The 19,545-nt window shown below is 35.8% G+C and overlaps 1 protein-coding gene across 16 annotated transcripts in view; it reads left to right on the forward strand.

Annotated features, from left to right (window-relative positions):
- Nucleotides 1-13,200, forward strand: part of LOC106034976 (cadherin-19) — a 116,496-nt gene extending 103,296 nt beyond the window's left edge. For 14 of the 16 annotated variants that reach the window (XM_066992750.1, XM_066992747.1, XM_048080889.2 and 11 more), the window contains 3 exons: nt 4,697-4,814; nt 7,017-7,268; nt 12,048-13,199. In XM_066992750.1, coding sequence (XP_066848851.1) covers nt 4,697-4,814; nt 7,017-7,268; nt 12,048-12,538 — 861 coding nt within the window. In that variant the 3' untranslated portion in view covers nt 12,539-13,199. Of the gene's footprint in view, nt 1-4,696; nt 4,815-7,016; nt 7,269-12,047 lie in introns of all 16 variants that reach the window. The other 2 variants (XM_066992752.1, XM_066992753.1) reach the window with 2 other exon arrangements.
- The last annotated feature ends 6,345 nt before the right edge of the window (nt 13,201-19,545 follow it).

The following is a 19,545-nucleotide window of genomic DNA, read 5'->3' on the forward strand; positions in this document are numbered from 1 at the left end:
AGAGGGAAAGATACTCTCTATATATGGGTAACATTTTATTGGTGTCTGCCTGGTTTACAATAAAAGAGTGGAGTCATGGGGCATACATAATTCTAGAGTACACAAGGCCATTTTTAAAGAATGTGCGATAAAGAATGTGTAATACACCATGAATAAAAATAAATGGTGTTGTCCTAAATATCCAGTCCTAGAGACAATAAACAGTAGCTTAAATCTATGAAGAATGCTTGATTTTTCTGTGTGCTTGATTTTCTCAAAGATTGTCAGAAAGGCTTTGTCAGTTTTTATGTAATGGATGTTGATATTTCTGCCCCTGTACAGGGTTTTTGTGAGAGTTATAGATATCTTTAGTTTAGCCTCTGAAAAACATTCAAACAAAAGATTTACATTACAGTCTGTGGGAAAAATCTGAAATTTGACAATAAAAATGAATGTAAAGAAGACAGGATTTTTGTTTGTTTATTTGTTTGTTTTGGCAACATACTAAATACACTCATCATGTTTATTAGACTTTTTGAATGTTTTTTTCCCTATCCATTTCACGTTATAGTTCTGTACTATATATATACCTATACAAGTCAGCTATATACTAACACAGATAAAGTTTTCATTTGCAAAATGAAAAAAAAAATATCATGACATCTTTGTCTCTAAATTGGAAAGACATGGATTTGTTGGATGGACCACTTGGTGGATAAGGAATTGGCTGGATGGTTGCACTCAAAGAGTTGTGGTTAATGGCTCAATGTTCAAGTGGAGATCAGTAACAAATAGTGTTCCTCAGGGGTCAGTACTGAGAACAGGGGACAATATTGGATTAACATATTTGTCAGTGACATGGAAAGTGGGATTGAGTGTGCCCTCAGCAAATCTGCAGATGACACCAAGCTGTGTGATTGACATGATGGAGGGGAGGGATGCCATCCAGAGGGACCTTGACAGGCTTAAATGGTGGGACCATGCAAACCCCATAAAGTTCAACAAGGCCAAGTGCAAGGTCTTGCACCTTGATTGGGGCAATCCCAAACATGAATACAGCATGGTCAACGAGTGGATAGAGAACAGCCCTGCAGAGATGAATTGAGAGTATTGGTGGATGAAAAACTGAATATGAGCTATCAATGTGCATTTGCAGCCCAGAAAGCCAACCATATCCTGATCTGCATCAAAAGAAACATGGCCAGCAAGTTGAGGGAGACGATTCTCCCCCTCTACTCTGTTCTTGTGAGAATACCTAGAGTACTGCTTTCAGCTTTGGGGCCCCCAGAACAAGAAGGACATGGACTTATTAGAGCAAGTTCAGAGGAGGGCCACAAGGATGATCAGGGGACTGGAACATATCTTCTGTGACTACAGGCTGATGGAATTGGAGTTGTTCATCTGGGAGAGAAGAAGGCTCCTTTTCCAAGCAATAGGGCAAGGAGTCAAAAAAAAAAAAAAAAAAAGGTAGATTTAGGTTAGGTATAAGGAAGAAATTCTTTACTCACAGGCAGTAGTTGTGGATGTCCCATCCATGGAAATATTTAAGCCCAGGATGGATGGAGTTTTGAGCAACCTGTTCTAGTGGAAGGTGTCCCTGCCCATGTGCCCATGGCAGGGAGAGGTTGGAATTAGATGGTCTTTCAGGTCCCTGCCAACCCAAACCATTCTATGATTCTATGGGTTAGTCCAGAAGAATTTACAGAACATCCCATTTACACAAAATAATTAATCAGTGAGAAGTCAGAGCTTTTACCAATATCTTAGACTCTCCCACTGATGACATTAATTAGTGAAAAGTGCGCATTAATCAAACAGATGGAGAAATTGGGTATAGCAGACCATAGCATTTTGCTACCTTTGGTCAAAGGAAACCCAGCTGTTGCCAGTAGTGATCTCAGAGTGTTTAGAAAGAAACAGAGAATGAGGTCAACTCACCATGAACTTCAATCAGTTTTTCAAGAAGATTCCAGAGATTTCTTCTCAGTTTTAAAGCAACAAATATTTTCAGGTGGGCTGCTGGATTATAAAAGGTTCTAGACTAAAATAAGACCTGAAGTAAGAAATTTTACAGCAGCTTGAGTCCAGTCAATACAACAATCAGAAGCAAAATATTCACTTCTTTTCTCGTTTGTTTGTACACACAAAAAAATCAAGCTTTTCCTAAATTTTGATTCACAAGTAAAAAGTGCAGTGTTTTTTGTTTGTTTGTACACACAAAAAAATCAAGCTTTTCCTAAATTTTGATTCACAAGTAAAAAGTGCAGTGTTTGTGATGATGATGTCCCCAGTAAAAGGCTAGAATCTCTGATGTTAGATGTGCAGAAGTCTAGGAAACGTGTTAAAAAAAAAAAAATACAGCTTTTCTCCTGGTGAATTTTATTGTATGCTCAGCAAAATCAGAGCTGCCTATTGCTTTCTGAATATTCTATAGACTCATCTCGGTTTTGCTGAATCTTAATGGAAGTGGTATAGTAAGAAATAAAACATTAAGGGTTTGCACTGTCCTCCACTTCTAGGGTGAATCCTTAAAAGCATGTGAATATGCTGAAAATAACCATAGAAACCTTAGCTTTGTGTAGAACAGCACAGTGCAAATCAAAACAAGGGAAATTCTTTTTTTCAGATAGACATGTACTCCTCAGTATTGTATTTATTGGAACAGATGCAGATGAAATTTATGGGAATTAATGCATTCTGTATATAAAATTACAGAATTTAATAATGAAATAGCAAAGCAGTATCTCATTTAAAGCTGCAGTAATTTTGTGATTTTTCAAACATGATACGTTTCTAAAAATATACATTTCAAATATATTGTTAATACATGGTTAAATAATTATTAGAACAAAAACTGGATGTGTAAAAAACACATCATCTATACTTAATGCTGTTTGGACTTTTTTTTTTTTGGTAGTTTGCCAATGGTAGGTAATTCTTGTATATTTTAGTAGCCAAACTAGAAATGAAGTTGTATTAGAAGCTGTCTTTATGTCTTACTGCTATATGCAGGCTGAATCTGCGTATTCAGTCTAACTTGAAAGACCTTGAATATTATGGACAAATATACAACCTTTAAAAGGTTTTTCTTACCTCTGGATGTGGAAATATTACCAGCAAAACCTCATCAAATACCAACAGAGGCTTTTTAATATTTTTTTTGTAGCATATGGCAGAACAATATCATAAAAATCTGTTACTCATTTATGTTTTAGACCAGATATATAGTTTTGTTCTCTATTGTTCATATTAAGAATATTCTGAGAATATTATCCCCTTATAAAAATTGAGGCTATGATTTATTACCAATGTAGCATTAGGGATCAGCTATTGTTCTTCACTGATATCTTGAACTTCCTGCCAATACCTGAATTTGTATCACCTTAGATATTTTGTTTGCTCTGAGAAAAGAAAAACCTGTTCCTAAGGAATTTCCATCCTTTTTACACTGTCACCAAGTATATCACTCAACAATATCTTCTCTCAATAGTAACAATAAAAAATCATCAAGGTTCCTCACATGGAGCGAAAATACAGATTTGAAATATTTTTTATGTATAAAAAGGACCGAGTAATAAGAATAAAAAGCTTCTAGGGTATAAGCCACAATTTGCACACTGCTGTGTTGATTTCATCAAACTTAGCTTGCTTGAAAGGAACATGTTGAATTCTTAGATCTTTCACTGAAAAAAAAAAAAGTTTAATCAGGAAAGAGTTTTCAAAAGCACAGATGGAAGTCTGTAGTCACACGTATTGACTTACTGCTGGTTTAGCTTTTAAAGTACTTCTTGTAGCAAATGTGTGCTTTCTCTTTTGGGGTAAATTGAGTATGCAGGTCTCCTGGGTACAAATAAGGCATGGGGTGACTAATAAAATAGAAGCCAAGTTAAAATTGGACACTATCTTTTCTGAAAGTTGGTAGGTTTGAAGCAGCTTGATTTCTTCATGATCAATGATCCTCATTTACTATTATATGCTGATGGCCAGGTCACTAAATATTTTCTGGTAAAGTAAGAAATTTAAGCACTTTACTAACAGAAACATTTCAAATTTATTAAGTATAATGTAGTTGTTTCTTTACAGAGATAAAAGAGATTCTTTCAAATGTTAAATGTTACTTTTGATGTTATCTTACACATGACAATCTGTTTTGACATATTTTTAAATGAATGATATTTTACTTTCTTGAGAAAAAATGCCCAAGAAATTCCGTAATCTATTATAATATTCAAAATCAACACTTCAGTACATGAACTTGTCAACATATCTCTTACTGCAGCTACAAAATATCAGTTGAATGATGTCAATATGTGTGTGGGCTGGAAGGAAATGTATTTTGTATAGAAGAATTTGTTGGGGGAGAGAAAGAGAAGAAAAAAAAGGACTAAATACTATGTATATGATTGCTTTTTTCTTTTATGAAAACTTCATTTGCCCCTTGTCTTTTGATCCAGGAAATCTTATATTTTCTCAAGATTTTAATGCAAATTTTAATCTCAGATTAAAAATAAAAGCAGAATATTTGCAGAATACTAGTCTCAATGAGACTGTTTGGATATGAGAGCTGTATCTTTGTGAATACATAACATACACTCAACATGTATTTACAAAACTCATCTCTAGTACCAACGGTTTAGCATAATACCTGATATGTCCTTTTATCATTTTAAAGCAACATTGAACACTTTTGTAGTTTAACAATTATATGTGTTTCCAGCTAATTCAGAGCATCAGTGCAGTGGATAAAGATGATTCACAAGAAAGTCATCATTTTTACTTCTCATTGGCTCAGGAAGGTACAAACAATTCACGTTTTACCATCAAAGATAATCAAGGTACTGTCATTCATGTAGCTCTTTAAGACTTTTCTAATGAAAGATGGATGTTTCTAATGCTCTTCACATCACCAATTTTATAAAAATTTCCACTTATATAGAAAATGTTGTTATAAGAACACAACATGAGGCACATGTCAGAACAATAATTTGATAATATCAAACAGTTTATTTTCCCTTTTCAGTCAAATAAACTAAATGGCAAAAGATTATTTTATATCAAGGAAAGGAAAAAAAATAAATATGAGATGAAAAATGCACTGCTATTCCTTAAAATTTAACTTCTTAATGTAGGATGTAGTGGAAAGTACCAACTTTATTGTTAAAGCTATGCATTTATTTAAGAAATAAGATTTCCAGAAAGAGAAGATTGTTGTTAGTACACGTCTGTTACTTCATCATTTCAGTAAAACCAAAATTATAAACACAGATTAATAGGAAAGTAATCTTATTTCCTAAAACAATTTAAACTACATTCATTGATTACTGATGACATCATATAAATGTCTCCTATATGTATTTTAATGTTATTCAGAACTGATATTGATTGAAACTCTTAAAAAGAGTAACACAGATATCAAACAAAACCAGTCCGAGGCAAAAAAAATGTAAATTCAATTGCTGATGGAACTGCAGGAAATGCAACCACTTAGAGTCAGTCCGCTGAGAGCATGAAGAGCTTCTTCAGACTCAGCTAAAGTACACATTGCTCTTATTGACTTTGCTAATTATTTGAATTTTCTGGCTAGGTGAATAAATCAATGGAAGTAAGTTTTGGAAAGTTCAGACTATGTTAAATGGCAAACTCCTTTTCTCAATATCTTCAAAGTTAAAGTCAATGTTTTAATATGTTTCAGTTTCCAGCTTCATTAACCTCTCACTCAGTACCAAGAAGAGATAACTTGTTACATTAAGGTCGAATTGTGTAAAATGAGCCTTTCCCACATTTGCTCATTCTGCACAAAGTCCAAGCAAAGATATGCACGAGGCAGTATGTTCAGTTCCTTTTGGAGTCTATTGATAAGAAAAAAAGAAAAATCTTTTCCAGCATCATATGCTCAGCCTTCAGTCTCTACCTTTCTGCTGCATTTCACACAAATGGCTGGGTGATTTGGGATAGTACTAGGCAAGAGGAAAAGTGAGTCTAAAGATCTGGAGCCTTTTATCTCACAATTGTCCTCTGAACTATGACTAAGAAATACGGAAAGACTTAAATATGAGGGAGTTAACTTCAGTAGACTTTGGATACATATGCTATACATATAATGGTAGAAATGTGGTGGGGGGTTGTTTGGTTTGGTTTGGTTTGGCTTGGTTTGGTTTGGTTTGGTTTGGTTTGGTTTGGTTTGGTTTGGTTTGGTTTGGTTTGGTTTGGTTTGGTTTGGTTTGGTTTGGTTTTTTTATGTGCATGTATGAACACATGCGGTAATTCATCCTGCCATGATAAAATATCCTGACATATAATTCTTTTTTTCTTTGTGCATAGATTTCAGTAGGCTTAATTTGTTTTCCAGTAAGCTAAAATTCAGATTATAATTAGTTGATAAGGAGTTCAGAAGGGGCTGTACTTAAGCTGTTTATTGGGTTTTATACAGAACTGATTCCTAAACACTGCTAGTTAAAGCAAGGTGAGAGACTAGCAACTTTTCCCCACTATAGATAATAGGTGCTCAGCTAGCTCCAGTTTTCTATCATGGAAAGAAATGAAAGACTATTGCAGTGGACTTTTTTTTTCTTGCTTTCTCTTCTTTCACTTTTTACCTGCTTTCTCTGTGTGCTGTCAGGCACATTTTTGGAGTTTTTGGATTGGTAAACTGTCTATATTTCATCTGTGAACTGCTGGATTGTTAACAGCTGGTTGCATCGAACCATTATAAGAACCAATTAATTGGCCTGAGCAGGTATCAGATACTGTACAAAGCGGAATTTTTTTAGCTTCAAACATTAAAACAGCTTTAAGGTCAATTTTTATTATTGAACCTGGAACACATATGACAAAACAAATGCAATTATTCATTGTTGACACAAGAAAAGATCACATGTCCATGGCTGGCTTTACTTTCTTAACTTTGCTAATGTTGAACAGTACCATTGTTTTTAAATAGGTCATATTCCACTGGATATTTATTGTTATTGTTTTTATTGTTTGTTATTATTGTTTATTGTGATAAATGCATATCATGTACAAAAATTATCTTCTAGATAACACAGCTGGAATTTTCACAGCAAAAAGTGGTTTCAGTAGACAAGAACAGTTTTATTTCTATTTGCCAATATTAATTCTGGATAATGGATCGCCACCACTTACGAGCACAAATACTCTCACTGTCACTGTCTGTGATTGTGACACTGAAGTGAACACCTTCTACTGTCGATATGGAGCTTTTATGTATTCCATGGGTCTCAGTACAGAAGCTTTAGTTGCTGTTTTGGCTTGCATACTAATACTCCTGGGTAAGTTTTTTTTTCTTTTACAGTAATCTTGACTATGTAAATAATAATAATAATAATAATAATCCCAGACAGGAAATATGGAAGTGCAGTTTTATTGAGAAAAAAATGCAATAAGTCAAATCTTTAATTTCTTTTCTGTTTTCTTAAATCTAAATACTTTTTCCAGTTTTCAGTAAAATTTGAATCCTAACATCATGCCTTAAAAGTCTGCTTTGGTTGAGCTATGAGCTACTCCTCCAGCATTAATTATAATAAAGATCTGAGAATTCAAAGTCAGTATTGAGCCTAGGTAAAACTGAAGACAACATTACTAAAGGAGACTGCTTAGTATAAGAATACATTAGATATATAATAATACATTCTGCCTTAGGTATGTACAGCTAAGATCAACACAAAATAATAAAAGATAATCTGATACACTCAGAAACTGAGGAACTGTATCTGTCCAGGCTGTTCATCCTGAAGAAGAGGAGATTTAGCAGGATTTCATCAAGATGTATAAATTCCTGAAGGGAGGGTACAAAGAAGATGGAGCCAGGCTCTTTTCAGTGGTGTCCAGTGACAGAACAAGAATAAGCAGGCAAAAACTGAAGCACATGTGGTTCCATGTGAACAGCAGGAAGCACTTCTTTGCTATGTGGTTGACTAAGCAGTGGCAAATGGCACAGGCTGCTCAGAGAGGTTGTGGAGTCTCCTTCATTGGAGATCTTTAAAAGCTGTCTGGACATGGTGCTGGGTAACCTGCTTTGGATGGTCCTGCTTGAGCAAGGGTTTAGACCATGTGACCTCTGTTATTCTCTAAGTAACATCTCCAGAAAGGCATTTATCCAAATCTTGGGCATTTTTCCCTGTCAGGAGACACCAAGTTTACTTCCATTACACAGGACTTTATTGATGTGAAAAGCAAACACTCTAAATGCATAGGAGATATCTTTGTACCTCTGCAATGTGAAGCCCTAGTCATGCATAGCTGGTGAATGGCACTCACAAATCCAGACCTACCCAGCCAAGGCTGGCTGTTCCTGCCCTGCTCAGGGCTATGGCTGTTGCAGTCTACACCTGGCAGCTATCACTGTTACAATGCATTTGATCTTTTTCAGCAAAAGGAAATAGATCCCATTATTAGTGTAATGTTTGATGAGTGATTTGATGACACTGACATACCATAACAGCAGGTGCACCGTAGCAATCATTCATAGAATCACAGAATGGTTTGGGTTGAAAGGGACCTTAAAGATCATCTAATTCCAATCCCTCTGTCATGGGCAGGGACACCTTCCACTAGACTAAGTTGCCCAGGGCCCCATCCAACCTAAATTTAAACACTTCCAGGGATGGGGCATCCACAATTTCTCTGGGCAATCTGTTCCAGTGCTTCATCCATCCTGAAAGTCTGTGACAGAGTAAAGGTTAAGGTATAGTAGCTTAGGCCTAGAAAGAAAGAGAAGTGATAGAGATGGGTAGGTTTGTTTTACAAGACAAAATGACTGATCTTAAAGCTTGGTTGTTGATGGTGGTCGTGGACCTGAAGACCTCATTCAAGCTGATGAGAACAAAGCAACATGGAGAGACTTCCAGCTCCTTCTCTGACTGTTACCTATGTAAAAATATGATATATATATGATGCCTTGTAATAACATATTGCATAAAATATCATATCCAGAAATATCACAAAACAATTGACAGATCATATTAGGGAAAAAATATTTCAACCGAGTAAAACTCTAAAAACAAACAAATTCAAAATCAGAAAAAATAAAGGTAAAATAAGGTTTTACTGAGTAATGTGATATCAAATCATCATTTCAAATTGTGAAAACCTAGTACAAGCTGTTTTTCAACAAAATTCTAAAAAAATAGTGAAAGAATATAATCAGAAATGAACACGAAAGCTTTAACAGTGTCACAACACAAATATAATGTTAGGAAAGAAAGAAACAATAATAGCAGAAATCACCTTTGTTTTTAAAACAAAATCTTTCAAGGATAATGATTCAGTGTATTTGTTAATGAGAACAAATACAATACTAACATTTTTAAACTTCTATATCAGTGAAAGAAATAAAAGACAATCTTAAGTAGCCCCTATTTATTTATTTTCCAAACATATCTAGGTGAAGAACATTCTTTTACCTACCTTCATTATACAGTGTGATCTCATCTAATCTATGCATAACATCACATAAAGCATATCATTGGTAACCACAGTAAAACTAAGGCTTGAAAATGATGGCTGGTAGCTCTATACTGATTTTGTATTTTGATCTGCTGTAGTAGCAACACAAGAAAAGGGGGAATGGGTTAAAGTTGTACCAGGGGAGGTTTAGGTTGGATATTAGGAAAAACTTCTTTACTGAAAGGGTTGTTAGGCATTGGAATGGGCTGCCCAGGGAAGTGGTTGAGTCACCATCCCTGGAGGTCTTTAAAAGACATTTAGATGTTGAGCTTAGTGATACGGTTTAGTGAAGGACTTGTTAGTGTTAGGTCAGAGGTTGGACTAGGTGATCTTGGAGGTCTCTTCCAACCTAGATGATTCTGTGATTCTGTGAAAAGAAAGAGAAGTCCAATAAAGCTAATGGAATTATTTTGACTTTACACCAGGGAAAAAAGATATTGAATAAGTCAAAAATCACCCTTACTCTTCATTCTGCCTAGAAGTTTATGGGTTGATTTTCCTCAGCATGAGGAATAGAAACTGGATCTAATTATTTCCTGTTGTTTTACCTTTGATTGTCCAACTGAATCTCTGGGTTATAACTCATTGACATTTTTCTGAAAATGTACCCCATAATGTAGTCCCACAGTTATATGACTTTTGCAGAAGCAAAATGCTTATGAATTATGAATCAGCAACTTTATTTGGCTTTGGGGTCTTAGGATTATTTTTACATGCAGGAAACTGAAGCAAAACAATGGCTTCCAAAAAAATAAATCCAATTCTATTTATCCCTTAGAACAATTTGAGTAGATAGAATGAGGATTGAAACAATGAAAGTGTACTTCATAATTGTTGTATCTAGATGGGTGTGCCCTTGGCCAGACACTAACCATTTTTGACTTCATAACAAAGTCCAGGAATAAACTAGTTCCCCCACTTCCATCTCACTGTTTCCAACAGAGAAATCAGGAATATATGATTGGGATTTGTGGTTTCTAGACTTTCCTGCACTTCCAGAGTCACCTTATTTTCAGTAGTGGCACTGAAAAGCAACTCCCTCGACTGAAGCCCCTGAAGACCTTTTTATCAGTGCAAGCTTACCAGCAGGCCTGAGTGCATTTAAAGGCTTCTTTGCTTGTTGCAGGACATTTGAACCTGGTCACTTAGTGTTATGCACTTACAGGGTCAATGATCAGGCAAACTATGACACTGCATTATCCAGGCCATCAATGAAATTATTTATTAAATATTCTAGGTTGCTTGTGGAGAGGTCCTCTCTTCAGGTGGAATAAATACTCACTGTCTGGGGTTATGTATATCATAAAAGTCAAAGCAAGAATATAGATACAAAAATAAATTTAAAAGAGACAGAAGCTAATCTTCCACACTCTTTACAGATACACACGTTTTAAATGCATTAAATCCTCTAATGCATTTTTACGACTATTCAAAATGGGATATACAAAGTCCTATACATAATCTGAACATTAATAATAATAACAACAACAACAATAATAATAATAATAATAATAATAATAATTATTATTATTATTTTGTAACTTTATCCTTGTATTTATCATTAAAATATAATGATTGAGTTCACCATGCAATAGCTTGGAGAGTTGAAACTACTATTTGGGTTTTGTAAAGGTATGATAATATCATAGAAATTATTGTTTCCAGGGCTTTCAAGTTTTATGGTACTATTTCACAATCATAGGAAAGAATATATAGGGAAATAAAGAACTACTTCAGCTGTGTCATATCCCTAAGTGAGGTAAAATCCTGTCATGGTTAGTAGTTTTGTCATCTTATGTCCTGAGTAAAAAATTACAGTTCACAAACTACTTACTTATTGAATAGAACTGCAGTAAGATTTAGATGAAGAAAATGAAATCATTAATCTCTGTGAAAGTCATAGAATATTTAAAATGGATCATTCAGCTAAAAATGAAATGATATTGGATTTAAAAAGAATGATTTAAAATATTTATTAAAAAAAAAAAGCTTTAATGTATGTTAAAAAAAAACCAAGCTGTTCTGATTCAAAAACCCCAACAGTAATTACTACTACAACATCACACAAAATTTAGTGATATTCTTCAAATCTCCAAATAAATGTAGTATAAGCCATTGAACCACACCCTGCATGGTCTATGGACCTGAATTATTTTCAATCCATGGAGTAAGATATCTCACATATTGTCTCATTTTTCATCTGCTTTTCCTGGGGGTTTAATCTAAGAGAGGGAGAGATTAAAAATAAATAAATAAATAAATAAATAAATTGTGAATGTTAAATGGATATATGATAAAACAAAGCAGTTTCAAAAAACATAATCTGTTTCCATCACTGCTTCAAACTCTCATCTACCCAAAGAATTGCTCCATTTCATTCACCCATTTTATAAGTCCCTCTGTAGTCATTTTTCTACCACCTTCTATGATAATCTTAAAACCATAAAATCAATAAAAATCACAGCTCTATAAACTTGTTAAGATAGCCTCACTTTGCAATTGTAGCAATGTTAAGAAACATTACTATTTTTTAAGTATTTCAAAGCACATTCAATATTCAATATTTTGTTTCTATTTTCCCGTGTGTTTATTTTTCTTGTCAGTGTTTCTTTTGGCAATTGTAGCCATAAGACAGCAGAGGAAGAAGTCTCTCTTCTCAGAGAAAGTGGAAGAATTTAGAGAGAACATTGTCAGATATGATGATGAAGGAGGTGGTGAGGAGGACACAGAAGCTTTTGATATTTCAGCACTGAGGACCCGCACGGTTATGAGAACATGCAAACCTCGAAAGAACATCACCACAGAAATCCACAGCCTCTACAGACAGTCTCTGCAGGTTGGCCCTGACAGTGCCATCTTCAGGCAATTTATTTCAGAAAAGCTTGAAGAAGCCAATACAGATCCTAGTGCTCCTCCATACGACTCACTTCAGAGATATGCGTTTGAGGGGACTGGCTCTTTGGCAGGATCTCTCAGCTCCTTAGGCTCAGACATGTCAGATGTGGATCAGAATTATGACTACCTTTCAGACTGGGGACCTCACTTCAAACAGCTTGCAGGAATGTATGCTTCTCATAGAAGTGCAAGGGATTAGTTACTGTTTGCTTTTTTGTTTGTTTGTTTTTGGTTTTGTTCTTTCCTAAATTCTCAGCAACCAAAACCAACTCATTTTTTTAAAAAAAAAAAAAAAGATCATCCCACATTTATGCACAAAAATCAAGTCCCAAGTCTTGGATGTGAAGATCTTGTGAAAAATCATACACGTTGTCTCATGAATTGAGGAAACAAGACCTCTCCATTTGAAAATCTAGTGTCTATTTAGGTGCCTGAATGCAAATTGTGCTGCTTTGGATATCAAAGTCCCATTCTGGGTACAGAAAACCTGGGTTCTGCAAGTGCAGAAGGCCACAGAAGCCAAATAGAAACGATAAATAGAATTGCAAATATTCTGCCATTCATAAGCTTTATACAGTTTCCAAAGTTAAGACAGACTTTTGCTGTGGCAATTGAATATATTCATTAACCAAAGTTAAACATACATACTTGTATAATGCTTCATAATATAAATAGACTTATGTGAAAAAGTAGACCCTAGATATTCTAATACAATTGTCAGAAGCATTTAAATGAATCATCTATTTATTGTTCATAGGATGATAAAACTAAAACAAGTCTCTTTTCATATAAGTGTAAAAACAAAATAATGATGTATTGCAATAAAACGATGTATTGCAACAAAAGCAAGTATTTGATACTAATTTCTTTAATGGAACTATCGGGAAATGCATAAACCCAATAATTAATTTAGCAAATAAGATGGAAGGAAGGAGGGAAGGAGGGAAGGAGGGAAGGAGGGAAGGAAGGAAGGAGGGAAGGAGGGAAGGAGGGAGGGAAGGAAGGAAGGAAGGAAGGAAGGAAGGAAGGAAGGAAGGAAGGAAGGAAGGAAGGAAGGAAGGAAGGAAGGAAGGAAGGAAGGAAGGAAGGAAGGAAGGAAGGGAGGGAGGGAGGGAGGGAGGGAGGAAGAAGGAAGGAAGAAGGAAGGAAGGAAGAGAGAGAGAAAGAGAGAGAGAAAGAGAGAGAGAGAAAGAAAACGAGAGAGAGAGAGAGAGAAAGAAAGAAAAGAGAAAGAAAGAAAGAAAGAAAGAAAGAAAGAAAGAAAGAAAGAAAGAAAGAAAGAAAGAAAGAAAAAGAAACCAGTTAAAGTTAAAATCAATATTCAATTTAAATACTGCAATCAACCACATTATATTACTGTACTTACAACAAAATACTATCCAAACATAGGCTTTTTTCCTTTTATTAAGAGTTTAAAAGTTGACTGATTTACCAGCACAGATTTTTTTTATTTTTTTTTAAATAATGGAACATAAAATTATCTGCAGTAGTCAATTTTATTATAACTGTATTAAGGATCTTTAAAACGCTAAGCTGATGGTTATAAAACTTTATATATAACATTAGATAATAAGATAGTAAAATGCTTTAATGTTAATCCACTTCTTCTGAAAATGATCCTGTATCATTCTGTTAAACCTGAATCAGATTTTAAGATTAATTTCCCACTGTATCTTTTAAAAATAGTTTATAATGAATATAAAGGTGTCTTAGAATATTTTTTACTCATATATATGCAGCTACCCAGCAGCAATTTTAGATCTGAGAGTCATCAAATATGTTCAAAATCATCTGCTGCCTATTTTACAGAGATTGCATCTTGTAATCAAGTAAAACAACATTTCCACAACTAAAAGCTGGCAGCAGGATAAAGAAAATTCTATGATATTTTCCTTCTTTTTTTTTTTTAAAAAAAAAAAAATAGCTATTAGGTATCAATTACTGAATTACAACGACCCAGACAAAGCTTATGGAAAGAAAAAAAAAAAAAGAAGAAGGAAAAAAAAAAGGCTTGTAACATAGAATACGTGCTGCAATGCTAGCTACAATTGCTGTTCACCAACAAAATGCAAGGCATATAGGCTAAGTGGAAAGGTGCCAGTGCAGAGTTCAAATTAATGTCAGCTAAAAATAAAACACATACAGGAGTCTGAAAATCAGGAGAGATTTCCAATGAGAGGTCTAGTAAGGGCAGAAACATTATTCATGATATTAATTGGTGTAAAACACTGGGGGGTTCATCCAACCAGGTGCAGATGAAACAGCATCATAAGGAAAAACTGGTTCTCTCCAGTCTCATGCAAGGCCTTGAGTATGAATGCGTGAGTACAAAACACCTTTAAACGATGCATGATTAAAACATTGACCATTGACATGGTTAAGGAATAGACAAAGAGTGCAACTATATGTGCCCTTATTGTTTGGAGATGGTGAGAAGTACAGTTTTAGTAATAAATATATAGATTTATAGACAATTTATAATTTTATAAATTTATAGACAAATCCTTATTCCACAGATGGTCTCAGTGTCTTTAATGGAATTCTTCAAACTTTCAGACTGTATTTAGTACAAATAGGATAAAAATGTCTGATCCTTTCCCAATCCAGATATTTGTCTGTTTAGGTGGGGAAATAGTTTTGAATATCTAGCCATGTGTTCTCTGACTTTACAGTTTTCTCTGTTTACTATAATGAACTTTAATGATAACTAGTTTTTGTAACCTATGCATATTGCTCTCATATCGAATGACTACTAAGTGTAAGAGAACAGTGGACGGCAATGGCTACCACATGATCTTTAGCCAAAAAGGCGTAAAACCATGTTCATACAGCAGAGAAAGGGAGTGTTATGCTCCAAAGTAAGAAGCCATTCTTGGCTGTTACTGGGCCACATCTTGTTAGGCTCCTGCTATTCTAAGTCAAACCTGTTGATTTCTTTTATCATGTGAGAAAAGAATCACGGAACTGACCTAGTAACTTCATACTTTTTTTGATATTTTGTACTTATTTTAGCTGAACAATGTCTGCAGAAATGTTTTAAAGAAATCTCCATTTATTCAAATGAAATAAAAATTCAGAGGAAGAAAAAAATACTTAAGAGAGATCACGATAATTAATAGTATGAAATTAATAAAGGATGAGATATAAGTTGGAGTCTCTGATGAGATCTATTAAAATATGCAATGGTTTTCCTACGAGAATGCTCCATTATCGTTACCTTTTAAAATTTATCAGTAGCTTGAATTGGGTATTCTATGGGCTGAAGTGAAGACTGGAAATATGGTAGCAAATGGTAAATATATAACCAGCTGCTCTTGACCTTCCTGAGGGAATATAAAGTCTTATCAACTGGTCAAAAGAGGTATGATCATACAAACTGCTTTTTCATATGAATACTCTGGAGAGATTTCCCTGTGGATTTTTTGTTTGTCTGTTTGTTTTCTGTAACAGGTTAAGAACCAGTAAAATATACGACAACAGGTAAGCTTGATTTTTCAGTCTTTGCTCACAGGGATTTAGTGTTTTGTTATTGGTTTTATTATTCAAAGGACAATGAAATGAAGTTTATGCATATTTTAATAAATGCTTAACATTCATCTGTTTGAAGTTATAAAAGTCACTTCATAATACATTCAAACTTCAGACTCATTCTTGTGACTGGTAAAGGGAAGATTTGTTTGTTGTTTCATCCTAAATTAAATGGTTTCATCTGATTTTCATTTTTTACATCAGGATGTAGGGCTTTTTTATTATAATACTGAAAAGATCTCCTGCTTGCCACCAAAGAAAATCTCATTCTTTAATTCACTTAATTTTTCTACCGTCTTTTCTCTCAGCTGCATTCTTTACTTTGATTTTGAAATTCACATTGAAAATGTGGTTGTTTTAACATTAATTCTTAACAGTATGGGTTAACCCTGTCAGATAAGTGTAAAATATTTTTGAAACGACAATGTGCATTTTATCCTTTAAATTCAGACCTAATATATGATCTCTGAGGAGTAGAAGTTGAAGGAGATTATTTGATTTTACATTTTACATTTGATCCAGAATAAAACAAACAAACAAACAAAAGTTATAAAAAAGTAAAAATAATAATAATAATAAGAAGAAAGTACCAAACTGTAAAGTTTGTAAGATTTATCTAATAGAATATTGGTAAACCTATATTTTATAACATAAAAAGAGTGGATTAATGCTTATTAAAAAATTGATATATTTTACAACAGTAATTAGCATAGTTTTTCTTTCTTAAAACAAACAAACAAACAAAACACCTCATATATGGGTCTATATCCACTCTCTGTATCATACACAGAGTCCAAAAAACAGTAAGATTTAGCTATAGATAGGATAAAATATATACGGATAGATTGCTTAGGTAAGTATGAAACACTACCCACAGCAAATAGATTATATCAGTAGGCAGAAATATACATAAGACTCAAGAGGATATCTGAAGGCAATGAAAGTTACATATATAGCAATGCTAGGGTTGGGGGTGAGGGCAACAGGGCAAATGAAGTGCATCTACACTAATGAACGCAGCATGGGCAACAAACAGGAAGAATCATAAAATCATAGAATGGCCTGGGTTGAAAAGGACCTTAAAGATCATCTAGTTTCAACCCCCCTGCTCTGGGCAGGGTTGCCAACCACTAGAGCAGGCTGCCTAGAGCCGTATCCGGCCTGGCCTTGAATGCCTTCAGGGATGGGGCATCCACAACCTCTCCGGGCAACCTGTTCCAGTGTCTCACCACCTTCTGAGTGAAAAACCTTCTCCTAATTTCTAACCTATATCTCCCCTGTCTTAGTTTAAAACCATACCTCCTTGTCCTATCACTATCAACACAAATAAACAGGCGTTCCCCCTCCTGTTTATACACTTCCTTCAAGTAGTGGAAGGCCGCAATGAGGTCTCCTTGGAGCCTTCTCTTCTCCAAGCTAAACAAGCCCAGTTCCCTCAACCTATCTTCATAGGAGAGGTGTTCCAGCCCTCCTCTGGACTCACTCCAAGAGCTCCACATCCTTCTTGTGCTGGGAGCCCCAGGCCTGCATGCAGTATTCCAAGTGGGGTCTCACAAGAGCTGGAAGCCATTGTGCAGCAGGCAAACTATGACCTAGTTGCCATCACTCAAATGTGGTGGAAATGTGGTGGGACCACTCCCATGACTGGAGTGCTGCAATAGATGCCTACAAGCTCTTCAGAAAGGACAGGCAACGATGGAGGAGTGGTGGTGTGGCTCTCTCTATATTAGAGAGTGTTTTGATGTTGTTGAGTTCGGGGTTGGGAATGATACGGTAGAGTCCCTATGGATAAGGATTAGGGGGTTGGCCAACAAGGCGGACACCCTCGTGGGGTTCTGTTATAAACTGCTAAACCAGGATGAAGAGATGGATGAGGTGGTCTATAAGCAGCTGGTGAAGTCATGAAATTGCCAGTGCTTGTTCTCATGGGGGACTTCAACTTCTTGAACATGTGCTGGAAATACAATACATCCCAGAGGAAGCAGTCTAGGAGGTTCCTGGAGTGCATGGAAGAGAGCTTCCTGACTCACATGGATAGTGAACATGCCAGAGGGGTTGTCAGGAAGTGTCTTGTGCAGAATGACCATAAAAGTTGGTGAAGTCAGGAGGGGGGTCAGTCAAACTGCTACCTTGGACTGCCAGAGGGCAGACTTTGAGCTGTTCAGGATGCTGCTAGGGAGGGTCCCTTGGGAGTCAGTCCTGAAGGGCAGAGGAGTCCAAGAAGTCTGGACGCTCCTCAGGAAGGAAGTCTTAAAGGTGCAGGAGCAGTCTGTCACCTCGTGCCATAAGATGAGCCAACGGGGAAGAAGACTGGCGTGGCTAAACAAGGAACTTTTGCTGAGTGTCCAGGAGAAAAATAAAGTTTATGTCTGATGGAAGAAGGGGCAGGCAACTCAGGGACAGTACAAGGAAGCTGCCAGCATATACAGAGAAAAAAATTAGGAAGGCCAAAGCCCATCAAGAGCTCAACCTGGCCACTATGGTCAAGGATAATTTTTTTTATTTTTTATTTTTTTATTTTTTATGAATGTACTAGTGGTAAGAGGAGGGTCAAGGAGAATCTCCATCCTTAAGTGGACACAGAGGGGAAACATGACTACTGAGGATAAGGAAAAGTCTGAGGTTCTTAATGCCTTCTTTACACCTGTCTTTACTAGTCAGACCATTTATCCTTGGCATACCCAGCCTCCTGACCTGGAAGTCTGAGATGGAGAGCAGAAGAAACCCCCACAGTTCAGGTGGAAACAGTTAGAGACCTGCTGCTCCACCTGGACTCTCACAAATCCATGGGGCCAGATGGGATCCACCCAAGGCTACTGAGGGAGCTGGCAGATGTGATTGCTGGGCTGCTTTCAGAGAGGTCCTGGATGACTGGAGACTGGCTAATGTGATGGCTATCTATAAGAAGGGTCGTAAGGAGGAGCCGGGGAACTACAGGCCTGTCAGCCTGACCTTGGTGCCAGGAAAGGTGATGGAAAAGGTCATCTTGAACGAAACCATGCAGCATATGCGGTATGCGGGGCAACTGGGGGATCAGGCCTAGTCAGCATGGGTTCATGAAAGGCAAGTCCTGCCTGACCAACTTCATCTCATTCTATGACTGGGGGACCCACCTGGTGGATGAGGGAAAAGCTGTTGTAGTCTACCTAGACTTCAGCAAGGCCTTTGACATGGTCTCCCACAGTATTCTATAATTCTATATAACACTAAGAGCAAATACTGATAAATAAAATTAGGAACCATCATTACTTCAATAAACTCTCCAACAGCAGAGACCAGAGCAGGGTATCAGTGGATAATAATGCCTCAAACACATTAACTGTTGTTTACAGGATGTTTTATTAATATTAATATTTACAATTTAAATAATATTCCACATGTAGGTATTCACATAGTACTGGCTTATAGAGAAACAATAATATTTCCATATGTGCATGCATCCAAAAGAATATGACAAAATATTGGATTAAAACATAAAAGTATGTAAGCCTACGCATAGATATATAGAATCACAGAATAATTCAAGTTGGAAAAGATGTCTAAGATCATTTACTCCAACCTTCAACCTGGCAATGCCAATTCCACCATTAAACAATGCCACTAAACTCTATATCTATATGTTTTTTGAAGACCTCCAGGGATGGTGACTTAACCTCTTCCCTGAGCAGCCTGTTCCAA

The sequence above is a fragment of the Anser cygnoides genome, chromosome 2, assembly GCF_040182565.1.
Source record: "Anser cygnoides isolate HZ-2024a breed goose chromosome 2, Taihu_goose_T2T_genome, whole genome shotgun sequence".
NCBI classification, from domain to species: Eukaryota; Metazoa; Chordata; class Aves; order Anseriformes; family Anatidae; genus Anser; species Anser cygnoides.